Source organism: Cydia fagiglandana, chromosome 26, assembly GCF_963556715.1.
Source record: "Cydia fagiglandana chromosome 26, ilCydFagi1.1, whole genome shotgun sequence".
NCBI lineage: Eukaryota > Metazoa > Arthropoda > Insecta > Lepidoptera > Tortricidae > Cydia > Cydia fagiglandana.
Genome location: NC_085957.1, coordinates 2,900,036 through 2,923,685, shown reverse-complemented (window position 1 = coordinate 2,923,685; position 23,650 = coordinate 2,900,036). Strand labels below are relative to the sequence as shown.

The 23,650-nt window shown below is 40.6% G+C and overlaps 2 protein-coding genes across 3 annotated transcripts; one reads left to right on the top strand and one right to left on the bottom strand.

Annotated features, from left to right (window-relative positions):
* Positions 1–503: 503 nt before the first annotated feature.
* Positions 504–7,019, bottom strand: LOC134677376 (zinc finger protein 431-like). 2 transcript variants are annotated; one of them, XM_063535811.1, is made up of 4 exons: positions 6,378–7,019; positions 5,573–5,779; positions 3,802–3,945; positions 504–2,371 (listed from the first exon to the last, which is right to left on the bottom strand). In XM_063535811.1, exons 1-3 carry the CDS (start codon positions 6,838–6,840, stop codon positions 3,899–3,901), a joined length of 717 nt encoding a protein of 238 aa, XP_063391881.1. In that variant the 5' UTR covers positions 6,841–7,019; the 3' UTR covers positions 504–2,371; positions 3,802–3,898. The 2 variants fall into 2 exon arrangements, with proteins under 2 accessions (XP_063391881.1, XP_063391879.1); XM_063535809.1 differs by lacking the exon at positions 3,802–3,945.
* A 303-nt stretch (positions 7,020–7,322) lies between these two features.
* Positions 7,323–23,209, top strand: LOC134677299 (zinc finger protein 845-like). Its single transcript, XM_063535734.1, has 18 exons — positions 7,323–7,702; positions 8,682–8,816; positions 9,617–10,384; positions 11,942–12,072; positions 12,956–13,030; positions 13,473–13,611; positions 14,139–14,251; positions 15,770–15,863; positions 15,950–16,030; positions 16,108–16,197; positions 16,284–16,364; positions 16,442–16,531; positions 16,609–16,698; positions 16,776–16,865; positions 18,181–18,345; positions 18,676–18,777; positions 19,525–19,620; positions 21,936–23,209. Exons 1-18 carry the CDS (start codon positions 7,544–7,546, stop codon positions 22,077–22,079), a joined length of 2,643 nt encoding a protein of 880 aa, XP_063391804.1. The 5' UTR covers positions 7,323–7,543; the 3' UTR covers positions 22,080–23,209.
* Positions 23,210–23,650: the final 441 nt, after the last annotated feature.

Sequence of the window (23,650 nt, the reverse complement as noted above, 5' to 3'; positions counted from 1 at the left end):
GCCACCCAACACAGGCATTTTTACTTTCCGGGTGGTTCCATCACTTTACATTATAAACAAAGTGTGTCTTACGTAATAAAGAATTTTTGATTTTTTGAATACCTACACGTAAATAAAAACTAAAACAAACCAAATGTGTAGTATTCATTTTTTCCCTTACATTCTTACGTAATACAGGGAGGGCTTCGCGTCTCCTTTGACGCGGACCGAAAAACCGACAAAAAACAGGGAATATGGGAACAAGGCGCGAAGGCGTGAAAAATCTGCGAAGTCGACGCCACACTCGCGTTCGCGGCTTCACGCCGTGATTCGCGCACGAGTGTTGAGGGGGCTTTAGGGTTCCGTACCTCGAAAGGAAAAAAAAAACACAATTTCAAAAATTTTAACTGTTTATTTTGATGCAACCCTGATACTGACCACGATCCTCAGACATGAGGGACCGACCAAAGAGAGTGAGATTTTTTTATATAGAATTACATTAAGATTATATGAACTAAGGGACATGACATAAGGGACAACCCATATCAAATTATTCAATTACAATTAAATAAACTCGCTACGCTCGTGGTTCAATGTTGGAATCTTTCGCTTGCTCTGGTATCAATATTAGCACGAGCGGTTAAACAACAACTTTGCTCCCTTGTAAAACAAATAACTATTTCTCTTTTGAATGCATCTGTCTTCAATACATTTTAAAGGAATTAAGTTTACAAAAACTTGCTTAAGATTGTTATTTGAACAGTGAACAATCGTTTTGGGATTACTTACCATATTGATTATTCTTTAATTTGATTTTTAGGGTTCCGTACCTCAAAAGGAAAAAACGGATCACTCGTGCGTCTGTCTGTCTGTCACAGCCTAGTTTCTCGGAAACTACTGGATCAATTAAGTCACATGGTGGTCCAATATTAACACCGACCTAAACAACCTGAACATAGCAGAAGAGACAACCCAGTTCGACGTGTTGCCTCCCTGTCACACTTACGTACAAATTTACTAGTGCGAAAGAGACGTGGTCGTACGTGGTTCGCGGTAAGCCCTCAGAACCGACTTGCCCCACCCCCTTATTATTCATAAACGTCTACTAAAGTTGACAAGCCGATCATAATCGTTTGTCCCTTTCCGACGTATTGGTATGATGGGAAGGACAAACGATTATTATCAGCTTGTCAACTTTAGTAGACGCTTATGAATAAGGGGGTTATACTCTGGGTATCGTCTTGGGTCGTCCCATTCGTTTTTCGTCAAGTTCTTAAATTAGTCCTATTCTGCTTTCGTCACGCATTCTACATTGAAAGCCACCGACGATTGTGATGAATGTTGAATGAGTGACGAAAGCAGAATAGGACTAATTTAAGACCTTGAAGAAAAACGAATGGGACGACCCAAGACGATACCATACTCTGGCGTAAAACGACAAGGAGACCCGACCCACGTAGGTGGGATAAGGGAAGGAAGAAGTTTTCGAGTTTATCGCGAACATACAGACAGACAGACGCGGCGGGGGACTTTGTTTTATAAGGTGTAGTGATATTGATTGTAAAAAACTAACCCAAGGGGAGAAATTAATAAAGGAATAATAATAAGTTTATTTATTCCGAAAATCAGTCCATAGCAACATTATATTACACTAACTTAAATTAAACTAATACTGTAACTGAAATAACTAAATTAGCAGCTAAAAAAACAGCAGTTCTTTTTGACCATGTGCATTTCGTTCCATTTTTGAATTTTCTCCAGTGTGTTTCCTTCCATACATGGTATTGCATGTGACATTTTTGGACACTAGCGGAACTATACACTTTTTAAGGCATTTCATCAATGCGTCCACAGAAATCCGTTAGATCAATGTGTTTATGTAAATGGAGTAGCAGACAATTTTTATAATACGTAGCATAACTGCAATGTCCGCATTTGTGAGGCTTTTCTCCAGTGTGTTTCTTCAAATGAATTTGCAAATAATATTTTTGGGCACAAGTATAACTGCAATGCTCACACTTGTATGGCTTTTCACCAGTGTGTTTCCTTGCGTGAACCTTCAACTTACATTTTTTCCAGCAAGCAAAACTACACTGATCGCACTTGTACGGCTTTTCAGCAGTGTGTTGCTTTACATGGTCCCGCAAATAAGCTGCGTTGCTGCTAGCATAGCTACAATACTCGCACTTGTATGGCTTTTGACCTGGGTGGTTCCTTGCATGAACTTCAAAACGACCTTTGTCGCTGTCAGCATAGCTACAATGTCCACATCTGTATGTCTTCTCATTGGTGTGTTTCCTAAAATGCCTTATTAACCGTGACTTCACAGCTGTTGCATATTTACAGTGGGCACATTGGTAATTTTCGCTCGGTTTCTTCTGTGGAATTTGCCCTGCAACAAGTTTGTTTTATTTTACTTTAATATATAGAATATGTTGGCCTATGTATATTATGACAGTTAATTTTTAGAGCACCATACAATAGTTATTTGTCTTACAAGGGGGCAAAGTTGTTGTTTAACCGCTCGTGCTCAAATTGATACCCAAGCAAGCGAAAGATTCCAAAATTGAATCTTGAGCGTTGCGAGGGTTTCAAAGCACGAGGGTTAAACAAAATTTGCCCCCGAGTGAAACACAAAAATATTCACCACACCAACCCGAAGCAAATATTAAATGTAAAATATCATACAAAATTAAACTAAATTAAATATCTAGGTCAACTAATAGCCCCAGAAGATACAATGCAAAAAGAAATAAACAGAAGGATTACAAATAGCTGGAAACGATTCTGGTCTTTGAGCGAAATTATGAAGGACAAAGACATGCCCATCAAAGAGAAAAGGAAGGTATTTGATACGTGTATCCTCCCATGCTTATCGTATGGATGTCAAACATGGGCACTGACCGAACAACAACTAAACAAAATAAAAGTGTGTCAAAACGGAATGGAGAGAAGTGTTCTAGGAGTAAAACGCAGAGATAAGGTTAGTCTACAAATTATAAAGAATAAAACTAAATTCAAAAACATCCAATATGTTTACAAACGATTAAAGTGGAGATGGACAGGGCATATGTTAAGGGAAAGAACAGAAAAGTGGACAAAAATAATAACGGAATGGTACCCGAGGGACGGGACAAGAAAAGAAGGAGGACAATTTAAACGTTGGGAAGACGACATAAGAAAGATAGCTGGCCCTACATGGAGACGAACTGCAAAAGACAGGATAAAATGGAAAGGTTTAGAGGAGGCCTATGTCGAAAGACAAGCTGTAAAAAGGAAGAAGCGAAAACCGGTTGCCGATTCACTTAGTTAAGGAATTAGATATAAAATATATAGTGTAGTATAAAAGAAACATAGTGCAACTTAATACTTATATTATTATTATGTTACACAGCAATAAAGGCTTATTTTATTTATTTTATTTTATTTATTAAATTAAATCCAAATGAATGTTATTAAATATTTATCATCCAAAATCATCATTTAAAAGTCAATTCTACCAGCAAACTATAGAAAACAAATCAAAATTTGCATTTGATTACTTTGCCTCACATGTGAATAAAATGCAACTTTGCTATCAGTTTTGAAGTGCAAAGTAAGCCTTCCCGAGCTGGTGTGGTGAAAAACTTTGTTCACGATGCTTATGGGATCACTTCGGTCTTGCAAATCGGTTGAATGCGTTTTTCTCAAAGACCGTTTGATGTAGGTACCTAAAATTTGGAATTGTTATGGCAAGTATTGTATGGAGTAACTGTCATTTGTCAACCTCAAAATGTTTCTGGACTCTTTTTCGTATTATAACACATTTTTAGGGTTCCGTACCTCAAAAGGAAAAAACCGGAACCCTTGTAGGAACACTTGGTTGTCCGTCCATCCGTTTGTCTGTCTAGACCCTTTATCTCGGGAACGCGTGGAGGTATCAAGTTGAAATTAAACCCGTATACTCAGTTCTACAGTCCCTTAAAGCTGTGAACAATTCAAACTTCTAAGTTAACTTAAAAAAGATACGGCAGATATAGTTTATGCCACAAAAAACGGATATTTTGACACTCTCAAGGGAATCAAAATTCATTGGGTACTTCCTGTTGACCTAGAACTATGAAATTTGGCAAGTAATAAATCTTGTTATACTAGCAATAAAGCCTGTGCCGAAAAAAACCTGTAAATTTCAAACGGTTGTAATTTTATTTCTAAGCATGATGACGACGACTTTCTTATCGCATTTAAAAGTGCTATTATTAGATTATATATTTTAGTGCAAATAATTCTGGTTTTACGCCATGCGACGTTACACCGCTCAATAGAAGAGATCACTGAAATTTGGTCTTTTCCAAATGGCAAGAAATTTTTCAACATACTCCATGCTTGCTTTCGATACACTTAAAATAACCTCGTAGATTCGATTTCATAATAACCAACTAACTAATTTAGTAATTTGTCTCTTGAACAGAGGTTTCGAAGCGGCAGACCTCTAGGAACAAGTGACCCATCAGACATATTGTTAATAGAATTTGCGCCCGCCCCCGCATGCCCGTCATATTTATCGTGAAAAAATGGGGTAAATATTCGACTAAACTGAATCGAACTAACTATAAACAAAATACGTAGTATTTAGATTCGTTCAAAAGATAGGATAGCTAAACTAACCGAAAATTAGCGTTATTAATTTCTAGGCCGAGTCAAAAAGCATACATATTCCTTCGTACAAAAAGTCACATTTTTTAATAGACGATGAGCAAAGTAAGACCACCATACGTCCTGCAGTGCCGTTCTCTCGACTATTAATGGGTTCATATCAAGAGTGTATTAAAAGAGAAGGATAAAGCAGCCAAAAAACTTTGACATATCCAGCATGTGTTGGGATGGTGCAGGCAAATATGAAAAACCGGGCAAGTGCGAGTCGGACTCGCGCACGAAGGGTTCCGTACCATAATGCAAAAAAAAAATAAAAAAAACGGGCACCCATCCAAGTACTGCCCACGCCCGACGTTGCTTAACTTTGGTCAAAAATCACGTTTGTTGTATGGGAGCCCCATTTAAATCTTTATTTTATTCTGTTTTTAGTATTTGTTGTTATAGCGACAACAGAAATACATCATCTGTGAAAATTTCAACTGTCTAGCTGTCACGGTTCGTGAGATACAGCCTGGTGACAGACAGACGGACAGACGGACGGACGGACAGCGAAGTCTTAGTAATAGGGTCCCGTTTTACCCTTTGGGTACGGAACCCTAAAAACGGGTCCGTAAATAGCTGTCACCGAATGCGCTAGGAAAAAGCTGCCTATCACTCCTACAGAAAATAGAATAATAATAAAAACTGATAATTATTTAAATTAAAAGTAGCTTTATATTCTAGTAATCCTAAAATCCAAAAATCCTTCAATTAATTGCATCAATTTTTCATTTGAAATTTACAGGTTTTTTTCGTTACACCCTTTACACGGAAAGCCCACAAACTATAAATGTAAAAAAATAATTTAAAAAAGTTAATTTTGTAGAGCCGCTGTTGTAGAGCCCTGTCTTACACCAAAATTTAAATTTAAAAAGGAATACAACCAACCTAAGGCGAAAATACCACACAGATCTCTTACCTCTATCGTTTGCTTTAAGATTCCCAACTGTGTTGTTTTTGTGTCTTCCAGCATAAACATGTGTCGGGCTCTTGCAGTCTACGCTCCGAGTGACAGTGAGCAGCGTGTCCACATCAAGGCGCTCCAGCTTCACACAGCAGTCCCTCAGATAGGGTCTCCAGGGGACAAACTCACACGACTGCTTCACTCCTATTGGTAGGTTTAAAGCTGAAATCACATGATGTAAACAACATTTAACAACTCGCTGACTCAATATTACAAAGTTCGATGTTACATTTTCAAGATAGTTGAAATTCGTCTTAATATCACTATGGCAATGTTCAAATTTCAGTTCAATAAAAGTGAAACATAGAACCTTGTAATATTGGGCCCGTGAAATTTTACTAATGAATGTAAGAGTCAGACCACTACGCTTTAGTCTGGTAAACCAAATTAGACAGTAAATAAGAACAAAATAAAACTATACCCTCTTCCTTTGGGTGCTAGTAAACCCTGACCAGAAATTATTGCGGGCCATGTTGCGGAATTTCACTAAATTTTTCATACTATACTGAACTGTCACCGTATGAATTAGAATAACAGCGCCCTCTTGGCAATAATCATATATCACGCTTTACTAGCACAAGTCAAAAGACAGTATAATTCTGTCTGTTTGAAATGAGACAATCTCTAACCAAACTATAACTCTGTGGCCCTCGACAGACCCCAATGGAAAGAGCGGCACACTGAACTTAGAGGCATACTTATTCTGATAAAAGGGCTTAATAGACAGATAGATGGTTAAAGTTAAGAGTTGACAACTGACCTGTTGGTGCGAGACGCACGCGCCGCTCCACTAGCACGGGGTCGAGCACGAGCTCATCTTTCACGGCGTGATCGGTGTACGACGCCTCAGCCGCGGTCATGCCGAGCGACTCGACTTTTACACACATATCTGACCACCATGGCTCCGCTTTTATAGACACACTCTCGTACCTGGGCTCGTCTTTTACACACACATTATGCGCCGCGCTCACATCGAGCGACTCCTCTTTTACACACACAACATGCGCCGCGCTTACGCCGAGTGACTCTTCTTTTACACACACATCTGAGCACCATGGCTCCGCTTTTATAGACACATTTTCGTACCTGGGCTTATCTTTTACACACTCATAATCTAGCAAAGGCTCAGCTTTCACAGTTGGCTCATGTTTTATATGCACATCTTCACGGGGCTCAGTCTTCACGCAAACATTATCTGCGCCCTGTAACGCTGACGACTCCATCGTAATTTTTAAACACTCTTCGATATTATTGATAGTAAGTTACGAAAAGTAAATTTTATTTCTTCAATTGAAATATTGTTCCAAATCCATACAATATAATTTTTCTTTCTAAATAATATTAATGTATTCGTATTCATAATATACCACATGGCCTTGATCTACCATCACTCACACCAACAATGTACCATAAATGTCATTGTCAAATGTCAAACACGTTTGACTTTTCGCCATTTGTTTTTTTAACATTTATCGCCTGGATACGAGTTTTTGAGACAACTTTTTAAAACAAGTTTTGACAAACCATATTGGAACTGTATTTACCTACAATTAGGGTTGATATTGCTTTGCTACAAACAAACGGGACGAGAGAGAGGATAGTCGAAAGTCGAACCGGAGTCCTTTTCTAAAAGCCGTAACACACTGCCGCACCGCACCATTTTGACCATAACTTGACGTTTGCTTCAAGGTAAAATCATCAAAATAGTATCTATGTTTTCGACTTTCGTGATTTATTTCAATAATATCATTTTTTGTATGATATACCATTAAAAAATGCTTTCATTCTGTGTAAAAACCACGTGCAAAGAATGCCTGAAGCGCTAACAACCATTTCCAAGTCCTGTAAGCTATACCGATATTAGTAGATCAGAAGCGTTTGAAAGACTTTGTTGCCAATTCTCGCCGGATTACATGAAATTTAGTGATGCCTTTACCTTTAATGTTAGTAAACATGGACACAGTGAAACTGGAGGAACAGCAGGAGTTGTTAGCATGTCGGATTTGTCTGGCTTGGGACGTGAAATTGTATCACATTCGCGAGTCTGGCTTAGATCAAATGTTCTCAGATGTTATGGGAACTTCGGTAAGCATTATTACACTAACTTACACATATATCCAAAATTAGGGCAAAGTTTTACTTTATTGATTTGTCATCCTAAACGTAATGTAATTTCCTAGTAAGGACGCTATTTAGGATGACTGATTTACCTAAAGTTATCCTCTGGGACCCAAATAATTTCATTAGTAAAATTCAACTAAATCGGTTTAGTGGTTTAAGCGTGAAAGGGTAACAAGATAGAGACACTTTTGCATTTATAATATTATTAGTGCGGATGGTTATCAAGCTTCTGAAAATATATTTACTACCACAGAAATAAATAAACATAAAACATTAAATATGCTTCAAAGTAATGATTCAATCTATCTATAAATAAACTTTTTAAAATAAAGGGCCCATCTGCTTGTAATACCCTTATTTCTGACATCAGTTATTAACCCTTTAATGGGCAATACTGAAAAAATCCTCGATTCAAGCTGCATTGCCAATATGTAGTACTAAAAATTCTGTAAAAGAAAAAAATACAAAAAAAATCTGTTATAGGGTGGTATTGAGACCTGTGCCCTATAAAGGGTAAAAACAGCTCCCTGACACTGCGGGGTTGCGAACTGCGTCGCAACCATAATTATGTTTTTAGTTTTAAGATATATTTTGTAATAATATGTATGCTAGTTTTAAGGTATTTATCTATGGGCCAGTAGTTGCCTGAAAATAAATGTTTTCATTCATTCAAAACTGTTAAAAGGCAGTCTTCTGTGTACAAAATGTTCTAAGACTGCCTTTTTGTATCCGTTGGTAGATTTATGCAAATAAAATATTTGGATTTGATATTGATACGGGTTTTAAAATAGAAAATGTTTAAAAATAACTGCTGTCTAACTGCTTTATTTAATGCATGGTGTAAAATAATGTATTTTAAATACATTCAAATAGTCTATTAAACTTATTTTTATAACACTGATTATATTATATCCGTCGTAATACATATAAGCTTATTGATCAGCTGTCAGCGTGGGATGGGCTGCCACAGCACCTGTGCGCGTGGTGCCGCGCGCAGGTCGCGCGTGCGCAGACGCTGCGCGCGCGCAGCCGCCGCGCTGACTCGCTGCTCAAGCAGGCACTCCAGCACCAGCATATTGTAAGTAAAATCTTTTCGCAAGTGGCTCTCGATACCTGCCGGCCTAGCCAAGGTTGCAATCGCTATCGCTTCAACACTGTTCGATAACGAAAAGCTTTATGTCTCTCTATCACTCTTCCATATTAGCGCAACATTGACAATTGCGTTTCGATCGCTACGGAGCGTTAGCGATTGGCATGTTGTCTACGGGGCCTGGTACTTAATCTTGTCAGGCGTGGCTCACTCCGCGATTGCGTCGCTTTGCTACAGGCAGTTAAAAGTACATCCGTTCCACACCAATTTTGGTGGCTAGCCATAAGCCGCGCGTGGCGCTGTCGCCACCTAGCGGCCATATCTGTCCTGATAGTAACAGACGCGTTTTGTTAAAGAGTGAGTCTTCTGTATCTAGTTCTATTATTTATTCTCTGATCTTGTGATGATAAGTTAAAGGTGGGCGTATTTAGATTACCAAAATAAATAGCCGATTGCAGGTTTAACGAAGAAAAAAAAGAGTATCTAATATAATAAGGATAGAAATTGATACATTTCGACTTCAGGAAATTTTACTTTAGTTACAAGTATATTTTGATACTTTTTTTATTTAGTGGGTATATTTTTTTTATATCAATCTCACCAAATATTCAGACAGTTCTCAACCAAATATGGTAGCATTTATATTGTTTCATTGCTTTTTCAAAGAAACAAAATTTATCCCTGTAATGTACTGTAACAAAGTTCAAATTAAAAATAGGAATTTTGGTATGGTATTGGTAGAAGTTACAATTAAGACTATAATGTTTATCTATTAATATATTTTACAGATAACAAACGATTTTATCCGAACAATCAACCGCTCAACTCACAAACTCACGCACACACTCTCAACCCAAATGCTTAATGAAGACGCCACATATTATTATAACTACGACACGCCGCCCGATTTATACAATACATGTTTCATAAATCACAATGGACAAATTAATGCCGTTGTCGGAAACGATGACATAAATAATGATGTCAAAAACGATAATATACAAAATAATTCCAGTTCAGAGCTAGATGTAGACAAACTAGAACTTGAGGATGACATCAATGTTAAATTAAAAGATAATATCAGTAACATAGATGCAAATATAAATTTACCTGAAGAAATAGTTGAACGTTTAGACCCACAGTTTCGAAAGGTAAAATCGAAGAAAAAAAGACTGTCAAGAAAAAGACATGACAGGAACAGTAAAGCTACAAACAAAATAGAAGGAATAGAAATAGTTGAAACTTGTTCAGATAAAGAAATAGAGAAGAATAGAAAAAGACCTACTAGACGAAAAAATAAAGAGCAAGAGACAGACAAAGTAGGAAAAAGAAAAGAGCGCTCAAAGCAAAAGTTTTGTTCTGAAGAAGATTTCAAAGAATTTGAGAAGAAATACGATTTCCAAGTGCAGTGTCTGACTGAAGAGGAAATGGAGAAGGAGATGGAGAAGAGAAGGGAATCTGACAAGTATCTTAAGGGAGAGTACAAGTGTGAGTTGTGTTATAAAGGGTTCCTGACGTCTGTTACGTACGAGAACCACATGAAGACTCATGATCCGGTAAGTGCAAAAAGATGGAGCTTACAATAGTTATAATATAAGGCACTTCGCGGTCACCATAGGCGCTCCAATACTATTAGTGAACATCACTTGTCGTTTCGTTGGTGAATTGAGCTACAGCACCCATACGATACGAACACGTAAGTAAAGAAAAACATTTTTTTCTTCTCGTCCCGATTGAAATGTTGTTAGATGATAATTCATATGCTATTATTGAACTTAAAAAATCTTCAACTGGCTATATCGCGGTGGAAAGTCCGTCAGCTGGTCACACTGACATGTAAGATTTCTTTTCAACCATATCGTACAAGTTGAAACTTTTTTCATTTTCAAACACCGAAGTTCGCAAATTGCTGACATCTTTCTCTGTCAACAAGAAAAAGATGCCCGCAATTCCAATTCGTGATCTTTGGTGTTCGCGGTAGGCCTTCTGGCCTGGGTCTATCGCGCTTAAACTACATTATAATGGGTGCGTATCGATGGCTATAAACATTTTTATTATAATATCAGTTGCAATAACGCTTATTTAGTATAATTATTAAATGATATAACAACACTTAATATATTTTCATATGACATAAATTATCATTTTATATAAAGATTAATTGATCTAATAACATTTAGCATAACATTCTTCAAGTATAATGCATATTTTCTATACTGAATTTATGATATAAAGTTATTTTATCTAAAGTAGAATTGTTGATATAATGTATTAGATATATAATTCCACATTTACTATTACACACTACAAAAAACGACTATTTTTACATATAACGAACTGCTATTTATAACTAGGTAGGTAAGGTTAAGAACTGCGACCCTTACACAAAACCAACCGCTACCAGAATACTAGGTTAGGTTAGGTTAAGAACTGCGACCCCTACACAAAACCAACCGCTACCAGAATACTAGGTTAGGTTAAGAACTGCGACCCCTACACAAAACCAACCGCTACCAGAATACTAGGTTAGGTTAGGTTAAGAACTGCGACCCCTACATAAAACCAACCGCTACCAGAAAAGTAGGTTAGGTTAGGTTAGAATTGCGCCCATTACACAAAACAAACCACTACCTAATCTGCGTTAAACATTGACATATGTCGTCATAAAAATACCTTTACTATAATATTATACCGAATAATGCTTATATAATAATACTTGTATAATAAATGAGCATTATATCACATGATCTTTATAATAAATGAGTGTTATATCAAAAGATAATTATACAAAATGATATGAAAGATTTTAATAATATACCAAATGTATATTATACAAAATATGTTATTATATTTTCTGAAATTATATTAAATGTTGTTATATCTACAGAAAATATATTAATTATTTTTATATCGATCATTACACACCCCATTATAATATATAATGAGATAATGACGTAAGGTGTTCAAGGCAAATAATTATGACCATTTATCACTTGGAGGAGAGCGAATCTCGGCAAACTCGCTTTCAGCTCGTTTCATAAATCCCCACTCGTATTTTAGCCTTTCATTATGTAACAGTGTGTATAAACTACTAATATGAATGCTTGGCGCAGGCGCGCGGCGAGCACGCGTGCCGGCTGTGTCACGTGCGTTACCAGTTCCCAGTGAAGCTGCGCCAGCATGTCCAGAATACCCACCGGCTCAAGTTCCGATGTGCGCGATGCAACGAACTAGTGCGCGGCAAGTGAGTGTCTATCTTATCATTGGCCACAGCATCTTTGCAGATGATAGTTGCGGCAAAGTATTTTGAGGAGGTAGTCTACAGCCTACATCGACTGTGAAAACTGTATAGACCAGCGGTCGGCAACCAGCGGCCCGCCAACCTCTCGCTTGCGGCCCGCGAGCCTCCCTAGCTATTTTGTATGTAGTACTGACGAACGACAATGTCTGCTAAAGTCACAAATATTACGAAAGTGCGGCCCGTGTCATCTTCGTTAACTACTATGTGGCCCTTGGCTACTAAAAGTTTGCCGACCGCTGGTATAGCACTGGCACTTCTTGCCGCATCGATCACAGACGTGTCTTGACTCCTGGGGTGGTCCAGCAGCTCTGCAGATTACGTTTTTGCCTGAAGCATTACGTTTCTGCCTCAGGCAGAAAGGCAGGCAGGCAGTATCTACCTAAAGCCCTATATTTAGACGATGCGAGAACTCGCATGCGAGTTTCATTACATTGCGGTTTTTGATCGGTCAGTTGAATTGGACGTAACCAACAGTCCGCAGTGTAACTAAAATCGCATGCGAGTCCGCGCGCTGTCTAAATCAGCCATTATACCTTTAAACAAGCAATGAGGTTGGCAACTGTCAAAGATTTGCATAGATGGCGCCATCATAGCTTGCCCCTTTGTCTATGAGATTTGGCTTAAAGAGCTGGCATTCAGGGCATTAAAAAAACAAAAATTTGACACAGTTCTATATGGGGGTTTTCGGGGGCGATAAATCGATCTAGCTAAATGTTATCTTTGGGAAAACGCGCATTTTTGAGTTTTTATGTTTACCGGTCTCTCAGATATTTTAAATAGTATTTATATTAGGCATTTTTATCATTATGTCTATTATTGTACGCAGGGCTTGCGCCGTGCTACACGCGGCGTACCACGCGGGCACCACGTTCCAGTGCGCGCATTGCGACAAACAGTTCCTGTGAGTATGTCTCTTTTTCTAAACTGCTAATACTATTCGGAAATTGAATATGATACGTAGATCATATTATTACGCTACGAAATGAAATTAAAAACGCGCTTTAACATTACTGATTTACATAGCAGAAACATCATCATCTACCTCGCGTTGTCCCGGGACAACTAAGCTATTAATCTCTATAATTTGCGGAGGGACTACTTTTTACGAAAACGACTGCCTACCAATACAAACGGAAAACTAGATCTTATTGGGATTAGTCCGGTTTCCTCACGTTGTTTTCCTTCACCGAAAAACAACTGGTAAATATCAAGTCATATGTCGTACATAAATTCCGAAAAACTCATTTTTAAGAGCCAAGGTTTGAACCCGCAACCTCCAGATCGCACGCTCTTATCGCTAGGCTACCAGCGCTTTAGCTTTCCTAATGACTTTTCTCTGACAGTAAGAAGACGTCGCGCACTTCGCACATGCGCATGGCGCATCCTGTCGAGAACGCGGCCGGCGGCACCTGCGAGGTGTGTGGAGAGACCTTTACCAGCCGCACGGGACTCAAGGCACACAAGACTCGCAGCCACAAGAAGGTATGTCTGCCTGTACCCTAAAACAGACAAGATAGGGTCGCCATGTAAAGAACGCAGCACCTGCGAGATGTATCAAGAAGAAATCATGGTAGGGTCGCCATGTAAAGCGGGGCAATTTGATGTAGACCTTTACCTGGGGCACGAAGCTCAAGGCACATATGTAGTGAAGTCACAAGAAGGTATGTCTGTCATATAGCCTGTAGCCTAAAACTGACAAGATAGGGTCGCCATGTAAAGAACGCAGCACCTGCTAGATGTGTCAAGAAGAATGCAACCGATGATGCCAAAAATGCGGGGGTGCGCGGGACGAGGTGAGCGAAGTCCCGTGCCGTGATTGGTCCGTTCAAAGACACGGACGTCACACAAAGACACTTTCGACTCGAACATGGAGTAAAATTACCGTATGCGTGGCAGAGGGGGTAACGCTCAGTCTGGAGGATGTTTTGTCTGTGTTTTTGCACGACCCCTAACGGTAAGATAGTTTAAATTTATATCCAAATCACATTAATATCTGTTGGTTATTTCAGGTTAATTTGCCGGAACTAAGATGCCGGAAGTGCAGGACACAGTTCGACAACATGGACGCTCTGAAGAGGCATAAGGAAACGTACGCGAACAACAAGTGTGATTCCAGCCTGAGGTAATTTTATTTAATTAACTAGCGACCCGCCCCGGCTTCGCACGGGTAAACCTTAATGAATTATATACCTGAACCTTCCTCGAGCATCGTTCTATTGATAGGTGAAAACTGCATGAAAATCCGTTCGGTAGTTTTCGAGTTTATCGCGAACATACAGACGTAGACAGACGCGGCGGGGGACTTTGTTTTATGTGTATAGATAGATATAAGTCTTCTCAACCATGCGTAGATGCGTGCTATGATATTAGCAGGCAAACGCGCGCGTTTAAGAGGAATGGGTACCTACGACCGCTTATTTTTATTTTTTGAATATTAAGAGTTAGGGGCTTTTTAAAAACTGTATGGAATTGGTTTTTCGCTCCTAAAGCTTATACCTAAATCAGGCGTGGCTCACTCCGCGATTTCGTCGCTTTGTTACAGGTAGCTAAAAGTACATCCGTTCCACCCCAATTTTGGGGAAAGCCATAAGCCGCTCGTGGCGCTGTCGCCACCTAGCGGCTATATCTGTGCTGATAGTAACAGACGCGTTTTGTTAGAGAGTGAGTCTTATGTACCTAGTACTATATTTATTCTGTTCCTAAATCAAAAAAATCGAAAACAGTCAAACGACGAAAAATATTTTCCATAAAATCAACATGGGAGCAAAATGGGGACTACGTTTGTATGGACAAGTCGTCCACATCGTCTTAGCCTCGTGAGGCCTACGATTAGGGTTGCTAACCGTACTATATTATATAGTATTGTACTATATTTTGGCTCTCTGTACTATATACTTTTGGAAAAATATATAGTACGCTAAACCGATTAAACGTATATTACGCTCATGTTTAGTATTTTATCTAAAAGTACTATATTTTTTTGAAAAGTACTATATTTATGATGCCTTATTTTGGAAAATACTATATTCCACCAAAAAAAGTTGGCAACCCTACCTATTATAGAAAATTTTCCCATTTTTAACCGTTTCGGTGCGGATGGCACGACAGGCGTGTCATCAATGTTTTTAACGTGTGGCGTATGACACGACAGTCGTGCCATCATATTTTATGGCGTAAGGCCCGCCTGTCGTGTCATGTGAAATAATTGTTCCTCGCCACAGCTAAAAGTTTTCGAAAATGGAAGACGCAACGAACCGGTTACTTTGAACCTTGTTGTATTGTAAATAGGGGTGATTTTCGTTTGTGAAAGAACCGAAACCAAAGAATCCTTTCCTGGTTTTGCCAGTGGGGAGACACTCCTGACTTCGTGCAAACTCGGCTCCGTTCGGCTCAGCATTGCTTCGAGCAATTATTAGGGTTGGCACAACATGACGGCCCTTTGCGTGCATAGATAAGATAATTACTTGAATTTTGACAACCCTAAATAGCCGAAAGGGACAGTGCAGTTAGAAAGGAATATCATGATTTGACCCTGAATCGCTGTCAAACTTCGGTTTAGTAGGAAGTGTCCTTTCTGTACGGTAGTACTGTTACTTATTCTGTGGTTTTGCCCTTTTTAATGTGTCACTATCGCCTGTAGCGCGTGCTCGCAGTGCGGGGAGAGCTGCGCGAGCGCCGACGCTCTGATCCTGCACGCGCACGAGCACGGCGTGCAACTATACACCTGCGACACTGTGAGTACTGTAGCGACGTCTGACACGCCACGGTACAAACACTGCTGGCCGTACATCGGTGGTATTATCGCTTGTAACGCTCGCAGTGCGGGGAGAGCTGCGCGAGCGCCGACGCTCTGATCCTGCACGCGCGCGAGCACGGCGTGCAACTATACACCTGCGACACTGTGATTACTGTAGCGACGTCTGACACGCCACGGTACAAACACTCCTGGCCGTACATCGGTGGTATTATCGCTTGTAGCGCTCGCAGTGCGGGGAGAGCTGCGCGAGCGCCGACGCTCTGATCCTGCACGCGCACGAGCACGGCGTGCAACTATACACCTGCGACACTGTGAGTACTGTAGCGACGTCTGACACGCCACGGTACAAACACTCCTGGCCGTACATCGGTGGTATTATCGCTTGTAACGCTCGCAGTGCGGGGAGAGCTGCGCGAGCGCCGACGCTCTGATCCTGCACGCGCGCGAGCACGGCGTGCAACTATACACCTGCGACACTGTGAGTACTGTAGCGACGTCTGACACGCCACGGTACAAACACTTCTGGCCGTACATCGGTGGTATTATCGCTTGTAGCGCTCGCAGTGCGGGGAGAGCTGCGCGAGCGCCGACGCTCTGATCCTGCACGCGCGCGAGCACGGCGTGCAACTATACACCTGCGACACTGTGAGTACTGTAGCGACGTCTGACACGCCACGGTACAAACACTCCTGGCCGTACATCGGTGGTATTATCGCTTGTAGCGCTCGCAGTGCGGGGAGAGCTGCGCGAGCGCCGACGCTCTGATCCTGCACGCGCACGAGCACGGCGTGCAACTATACACCTGCGACACTGTGAGTACTGTAGCGACGTCTGACACGCCACGGTACAAACACTCCTGGCCGTACATCGGTGGTATTATCGCTTGTAGCGCTCGCAGTGCGGGGAGAGCTGCGCGAGCGCCGACGCTCTGATCCTGCACGCGCACGAGCACGGCGTGCAACTATACACCTGCGACACTGTGAGTACTGTAGCGACGTCTGACACGCCACGGTACAAACACTCCTGGCCGTACATCGGTGGTATTATCGCTTGTAGCGCTCGCAGTGCGGGGAGAGCTGCGCGAGCGCCGACGCTCTGATCTTGCACGCGCGCGAGCATGGCGTGCAACTATACACCTGCGACACTGTGAGTACTGTAGCGACGTCTGACACGCCACGGTACAAACACTCCTGGCCGTACATCGGTGGTATTATCGCTTGTAGCGCTCGCAGTGCGGGGAAAGCTGCGCGAGCGCCGACGCTCTGATCTTGCACGCGCGCGAGCACGGCGTGCAACTATACACCTGCGACACTGTGAGTACTGTAGCGGTCATAGCGGTGGTTTGACCAGTGGGAAGACACTCCTGACTTCGTGCAAACTCGGCTCCGTTAGGCTCAGCATTGATCCGAGCACTTATTAGGATTAACACAACTTGAGGTCCCTTTGCGTGCGCGACCACAGATAACATAATGACTTGAATTTTGACAATCCTAAATAGCTGAAAGGGATAGTGCCATAAGTTAGAAAGGGATACCATGATTCGTCCCTGAGGGCCTACCGCGAACCACGTTCGACGTGTTGCCTCCCTGTCACACTTATGTATGAATTTACAAGTGCCATAGAGAGGCAACACGTCGAACGTAGTTCGCGGTAGGGCCTCTGAACCGCTGTCAAACTTCGGTTTTGTAGGAAGTGTCCTTTCTGTACGGTAGTACTATTACTTATTCTGTGGTTTGACCAAACAGGCATTTAAACCGCCACGGTGCAACAAGATGGTAAATAAAATCATACGATTTTATTAACCATCTGATGGATCATTGAGTTACATAATAGATTTATTTTGTCTTTCATGGTGTTTTAATTTTATTTTAGTTGGTTCGATTCCTGGGTGAGAATAGTGTCAATGTGATACTATAAATGAATTCAGCACCCCCGATTTATACGAAAAACGATACCAAACACGGCCTAGCAGCTTCACTGATGTAGATATCAAGATAAAATTGAGAGCCCTAAATAAACTTTCAAGAGTTGATTAATTAATACTTGAATAAATAAAATAAATAAATAAATACGCAAAGTTTCCAATATACAAGTGAAAATCCGAAAAATGGAACCCTCTTACCCCCCTCGCGCCCAGCATAGGGGCTACGGCCGGGGACTTAAGATATGTTCACCTCCTAACTAGTCCAAACAAAGTTACGTAGTCAAAAATTGTGTTCCTAGCATTTCCCTCTACAATGTTTTTTGAGCATTCGTTGCCTGACCTAAATACCCAACTACCTTCTGTTGTACAGTGCACGAAATCCTTCACATCAAAGCCATCGCTCGCGACGCACATCGACCGTGTGCACCGGCTGCTGCGGCCTCCGAAGGCCGACTACAGCGACGGAGGCCGCCGCTCGCAGCCCGACTGGCTTCACTGGGCCTCCGTGTGCGAGCACTGCGGGAAGCGACTCTCCGTGAGTATATAGCTCTGTTGTCAGGAGGCCGACTACAGCGACGGAGGGTGGCGCTCGCAGCCCGACTGGCTGCACTGGGCCTCCGTGTGCGAGCACTGCGGGAAGCGACTCTCCGTGAGTATATAGCTCTATTGTCAGGAGGCCGACTACAGCGACGGAGGGCGGCGCTCGCAGCCCGACTGGCTGCACTGGGCCTCCGTGTGCGAGCACTGCGGGCAGCGACTCTCCGTGAGTATATAGCTCTATTGTCAGGAGGCCGACTGGCTGCACTTAGCTTAATGTTAGTATGACTCAAGACAGTTTAAATTTAAATGATGTGCCTTCTTGCAGTGCCTGGCAACGCTGAAGATTCACATGAACAAGCACACAGGCGAGAGGCCGTACAAGTGCTCGCTGTGCCCCAAGGCCTACATGACGCCCTACGGACTTAACGTAACTATACTACATTATATCACACCATAATAATAATGAGCTGTCGCGCAGTGCCTGGCGACGCTTAAAAAATTTGGCTGTTTCATATATTTTGACTGGTCCATTTTCTATAGGAGGATTTTTTTTTTTGCGATATCGCGGTTGGTCCAGTAGTAAAAGTTGCTCAGTATAATCCCAAAGCCTGGCAACGGGAATGCAGTTACTTTTTAGCCACCGTGTATGTACATATAATATTATATATATCCTCGTCTAGCACCCACAACGCAAGCCTTATTGAGCTTACTATAGCACTAGGTTGATCTCTGTAAAATTGTCTTACAATATTAACTAGCGACCCGCCCCGTCTTCGCACAGGTTACACAAAACCTTAACAAATGATATACCTAAACCATTCCTCAAGAATTTCTCTATTGATAGGTGAAAACCGCATGAAAATCCGTTCATTAGTTTTCGAGTTTATCGCAAACATACATACAGACCGAAAGACGTGGCGGGGAGACTTTGTTTTATAAGTGTAGTAATTTATTTATTTAACCTTTTCGACGCCGTGTCAAACACAAAAGCTGTCACTCGGATGCCACGTCACCGAAGTGTCAAAACACAAATTGAACTTTATACATATGCACGTAGGTCTATGTTGCTCTGTGGTCTGTGACCGATTAACCCGTCTTTGGCGTTGGACCTGCGGTGCGGATATTTCGGTCATTGGCGTCCAAAATGTTAAATAATAAAGTATTGTTTGTCCAGAACCACCAGGCGTTCCACACGGGGGTGAGGAAGTGGCAGTGCCCCGAGTGTCCCGCCACATTCATGCACCAGTCCTCCGTCTACCAGCACAGGAAGGTGAGCCCTAATGTTCTCATCATCATCATTAACTTAAGAGGTATTCTCTTGTCGGTGGAGTATCTTCCAGCTTTCCCTATCCTGCGCCAGCTCTTTGACTTTTTGATACGACACGACCCCCACTTTTTCTTTCACTTGCTCCAAAAAGCTGCGTCTGGGTTTTCCTCGTCCCCGCTTGTGTCCTATCCGCCCCTCCAGGATAGTTTTAAAGAAGTGGTCGTGTCGTATTAAGTGTCCAATCATTTTTCCGCGTCTATTTGCGATGGTGTTCAGGATAGCTCTCCTTTCATTCACTCTTCTTAGCACCTCGTTATGTTGTCTAGCATCCTATTCGTTATGTTGTCTCTCCAACTAATGCCTTCCATACGCCTCCAGCGCCAAAAAGCCGCAGCACCTAATGTTCTAACGGGGTCCCTTTTACAGATGTGCAAGTTGCAGAAAGTTTCCATAAAATTCTATAAATTCTCGCAAAATTTCATGAAACTTTCACTAGGGTAGGAAATATGGGAAATTTAAATTTAAAATTGGAAAGTTTCAATTCTCATACAAAAATGTAAGAAATTTTCCGAATTTTTCCTATGTTAAGTTTCCGAAACATTTCGCAAGTTTCCTTAGGCACATCAGTAGTTCCATTGTTTCCCTTAAAGTTTTGTCTTAATAATCATAGAGAAATATAGTAAGACAAGAGTGCTTCATCAGTTTTGGTGCCATAAAACTATAATATTTTCATAGTCGACATCCTAGCATCGAGTAGCGGAATTATCAGTACTGCTACTTGACAATAGATGTAGCACCGACCGGAAAGTCTTATGTTGTTATAATATAAGCATTAGTCTGACTATCTATGTATTTTTTTCTCTATGTCATAATGTATTGTATGTCAGATTATCATTGGTCATAAAAGTGAAACTTTTCAGGATTTTCGTAAGGTTATCCTATAGATAGGTTAGGTTAGGTTTGTTTTATGGCAATCCTGAAAAGTGACGCGTTTCTGAACCAAATAAATTATGACTAACGAAAATGCGGGCAAACAATACATTATGGCTTAAAACTTTTTGGGAAATAAATAGAGACCCGATTTTAACCTCTTCCCTATGTGTTATAAGGATTCTGACCGAATATTTAGTCATCTTTTTGCATTTTACAAGCTTATATTTAACTTGCAATTTATCTATGTTCGAATCTAATCTTGCAAGATAAATTAGACTTTCCCATTATTCGATTGAAACTTCACGTATGCAAGTTGGGTGACAATGCAATATTATGGTACCATAGAGCTGATCTGATGATGGAGACAGGAGGTGGCCATAGGAACTCTGTGATGAAACAACGCAACTTAATTGTGTTTGATTTGGCTTGAAATTGTTAGAATCGTCTCGATGAGTAGGTATTAGTTGCCTGTTGATAAAGTCATGAATCAAAAATGATTTATTTGACAAAAAACTAGGCGCGGGAGGCAATTCTTTTTATTACATTAGGAATAAGGTAAACGTACTAGTGACATGCTAACGCCCAATAAATGGCACCTTGCTGTCACCTCTATTGACTTAAGTTTCAAGATGACATGTACGGGACCGCGTCGAGCACCAGTGTATACGTTTACCTTACACATTGAAAGAAAAGGGCCTCGCAGACTTCGCCCATACCTTGATTAGTTCAGGCTACGTCACTGTTGTTAAATATATTTAATATGTATAGCCTAATAACTAGTAAACAGAGTACATAATGTATTCGTTGTTATTTCATTATACATTTTATTACCAAGGAGGAGTTTTGGCCGAAGGGTGTCAAGTTCCGGCGGTTCCGCGGCCGGCTCCCTGACACTGCGGGGTTGCGAACTGCATCGCAGCCATAATTTTGTTTTTAGTTTTAAGATATATTTTGTATTAATATGTATGCTAGTTTTAAGGTATTTATCTATGGGCCAATAGTTGCCTGAAAATAAATGTTTTCATTCATTCATTCATTAAATTTTACAACGGGATTTAATCGCGGTTTTTAACCCCTTGTCTGCGGCCTGTCAAAGAAAAAGTGACCTTGACATTAAAACAATAGGTATTAATTCACACGCACGGTGTTTAAGCATACTAGGGGTAAAGTTTTAAGATTTATCTCCGACGTTTCGAGGACGGCGCTGTCCCCGTGGTCTCGGAGAAGACTGGCTAAAGTTGACATCATCTTCTAGCCGCGCGAGTTTATCGAACTACCAGCACTTGGTTTTGTTTATCAGCTTGGACGTTGTACAATTTCCTTCAATTCAATTTGTTGTGTAAAAATCTTGAAAGTTTAAATCAGTATTATACATTTTTTGACAGATACACACAGGCGAGCGCTCCCACCAGTGCACGATCTGCGAGAAATACTTCACGCAGTCCGGTTCACTCTACACGCACGTCAAATACGTGCACAAAAAGGAAACGCCGCCGCCGCGCAAGCGCAATAAGAAACCTGTACTGTAGGGCCCTTTATGTTTTTTTTTTATTTAAAGGGAACTGTAACAGTGATCTGAGCAATTCTCAAAAAGTTTGTACATTTCGATCTTAGATTTCTATAAAAATCGGTATGCTGGTAAGGGCATTTTCATTAAACTTGTACAAGTTAAACGCGACTTAAGTCGTGTTTCAGTAACGTTTAACCGTTATTACTGACAAAATGTATGGGATTTGACATTGACCGTCAGTTTTGTAACGATTGCTAACCGGCCGTTAAAGGTGTTCAATTAAGTGAAAATGCCCGTAAAGTACATGAAGCTGAACAACTTCCACCATATTTCCCAAAATGTCCCAGAGAGTTTCTAAGAAACATCCCTTTTTTGTAACCAGATTTCCTTACACATTTGGTAACAAAAAAGGAGTTTTTCCTGTTACTAAAAACGATGACAGAAGAGATCGTCGTATTTTCCCATTCTGATCGATATAAATGGGCCACCATGTATATTGGCTATAAGGATAATATTGTAATATCTAGATTATGATAAAGTAAAACTTTTACTAGAGCTACAGTCAAGGAATTTAAATTCCGACCCATTTCGTACTTTGTCACAGTGACAACCGTATGAGGTCTCTAGCGGCTTTCATATTGATTGCAACTGTGACAAAGTACGAAATGGGTCGGAATTTAAATTCCTTGACTGTACTTTGCTTGTTGTAATTAACTCGTCGTATCACAACCAAAATCATTTCAAAGTTTCTATTCTATTAAAGTCCTTATGCTTCATGTCCATTAGGACCATTTTATCTGAAATTAAAGAAAATGTGGCATCTGAAAGGACCCCTCTCCGGTGGAAAGCCTCATATTGTCAGTAGGTGTAGCAAAATGTATCTAATTTCCTGTACTTAAATAGTTCGTTTTTTTTAGCATTAGAAAGAACTCCACAGAAGTAAGCGTACAGTTTCTATCAGCCTCTTTAATTCTTAATAATTATTGAATTATCTAATGTAGCACGGTCAATACATATAATTTACTTCAATTTATTACCGTTAAAAGTGCCACAAGTGGAACCACAAGCTTACTTCTGCGAAGTTCTTTCTAATGCTAAAAAAAACGAACTATACGTTCTACTGGAATCCATTCTAGTCATATGTACTTAGTGGTGTATTTATTTATTTAATATTTATGAATAACGATAAGCATAGTATTATAATAAGGAATATTAAATTGAGTTATTAAGTAAATAAATATTTAAATTTGGACGCTCTTTTAATTCCAATCAACGCAGTCTCCCAATGTACAACCACAGAATAAATAATAGTACTACCGTACAGAAAGGAAACTTCCTACAAAACCGAAGTTTGACAGCGGTTCAGGGTCGAATCATGTTATCCCTTTCTAATATATGACACTATCCCTTTCGGCTATTTAGGGTTGTCAAAATTCAAGTGATTATCTTATCAGTGGTCGTGCACGCAGAAGGTAATCAAGTGGTGCCAACCCTAATAATTGCTCGGAGCAATGCTGAGCCGAGTTTGACCGATCTCAGGAGTTTCGCACCCCTGGTACAACCAAAAGAAAGATAGCTGTATTTAATATG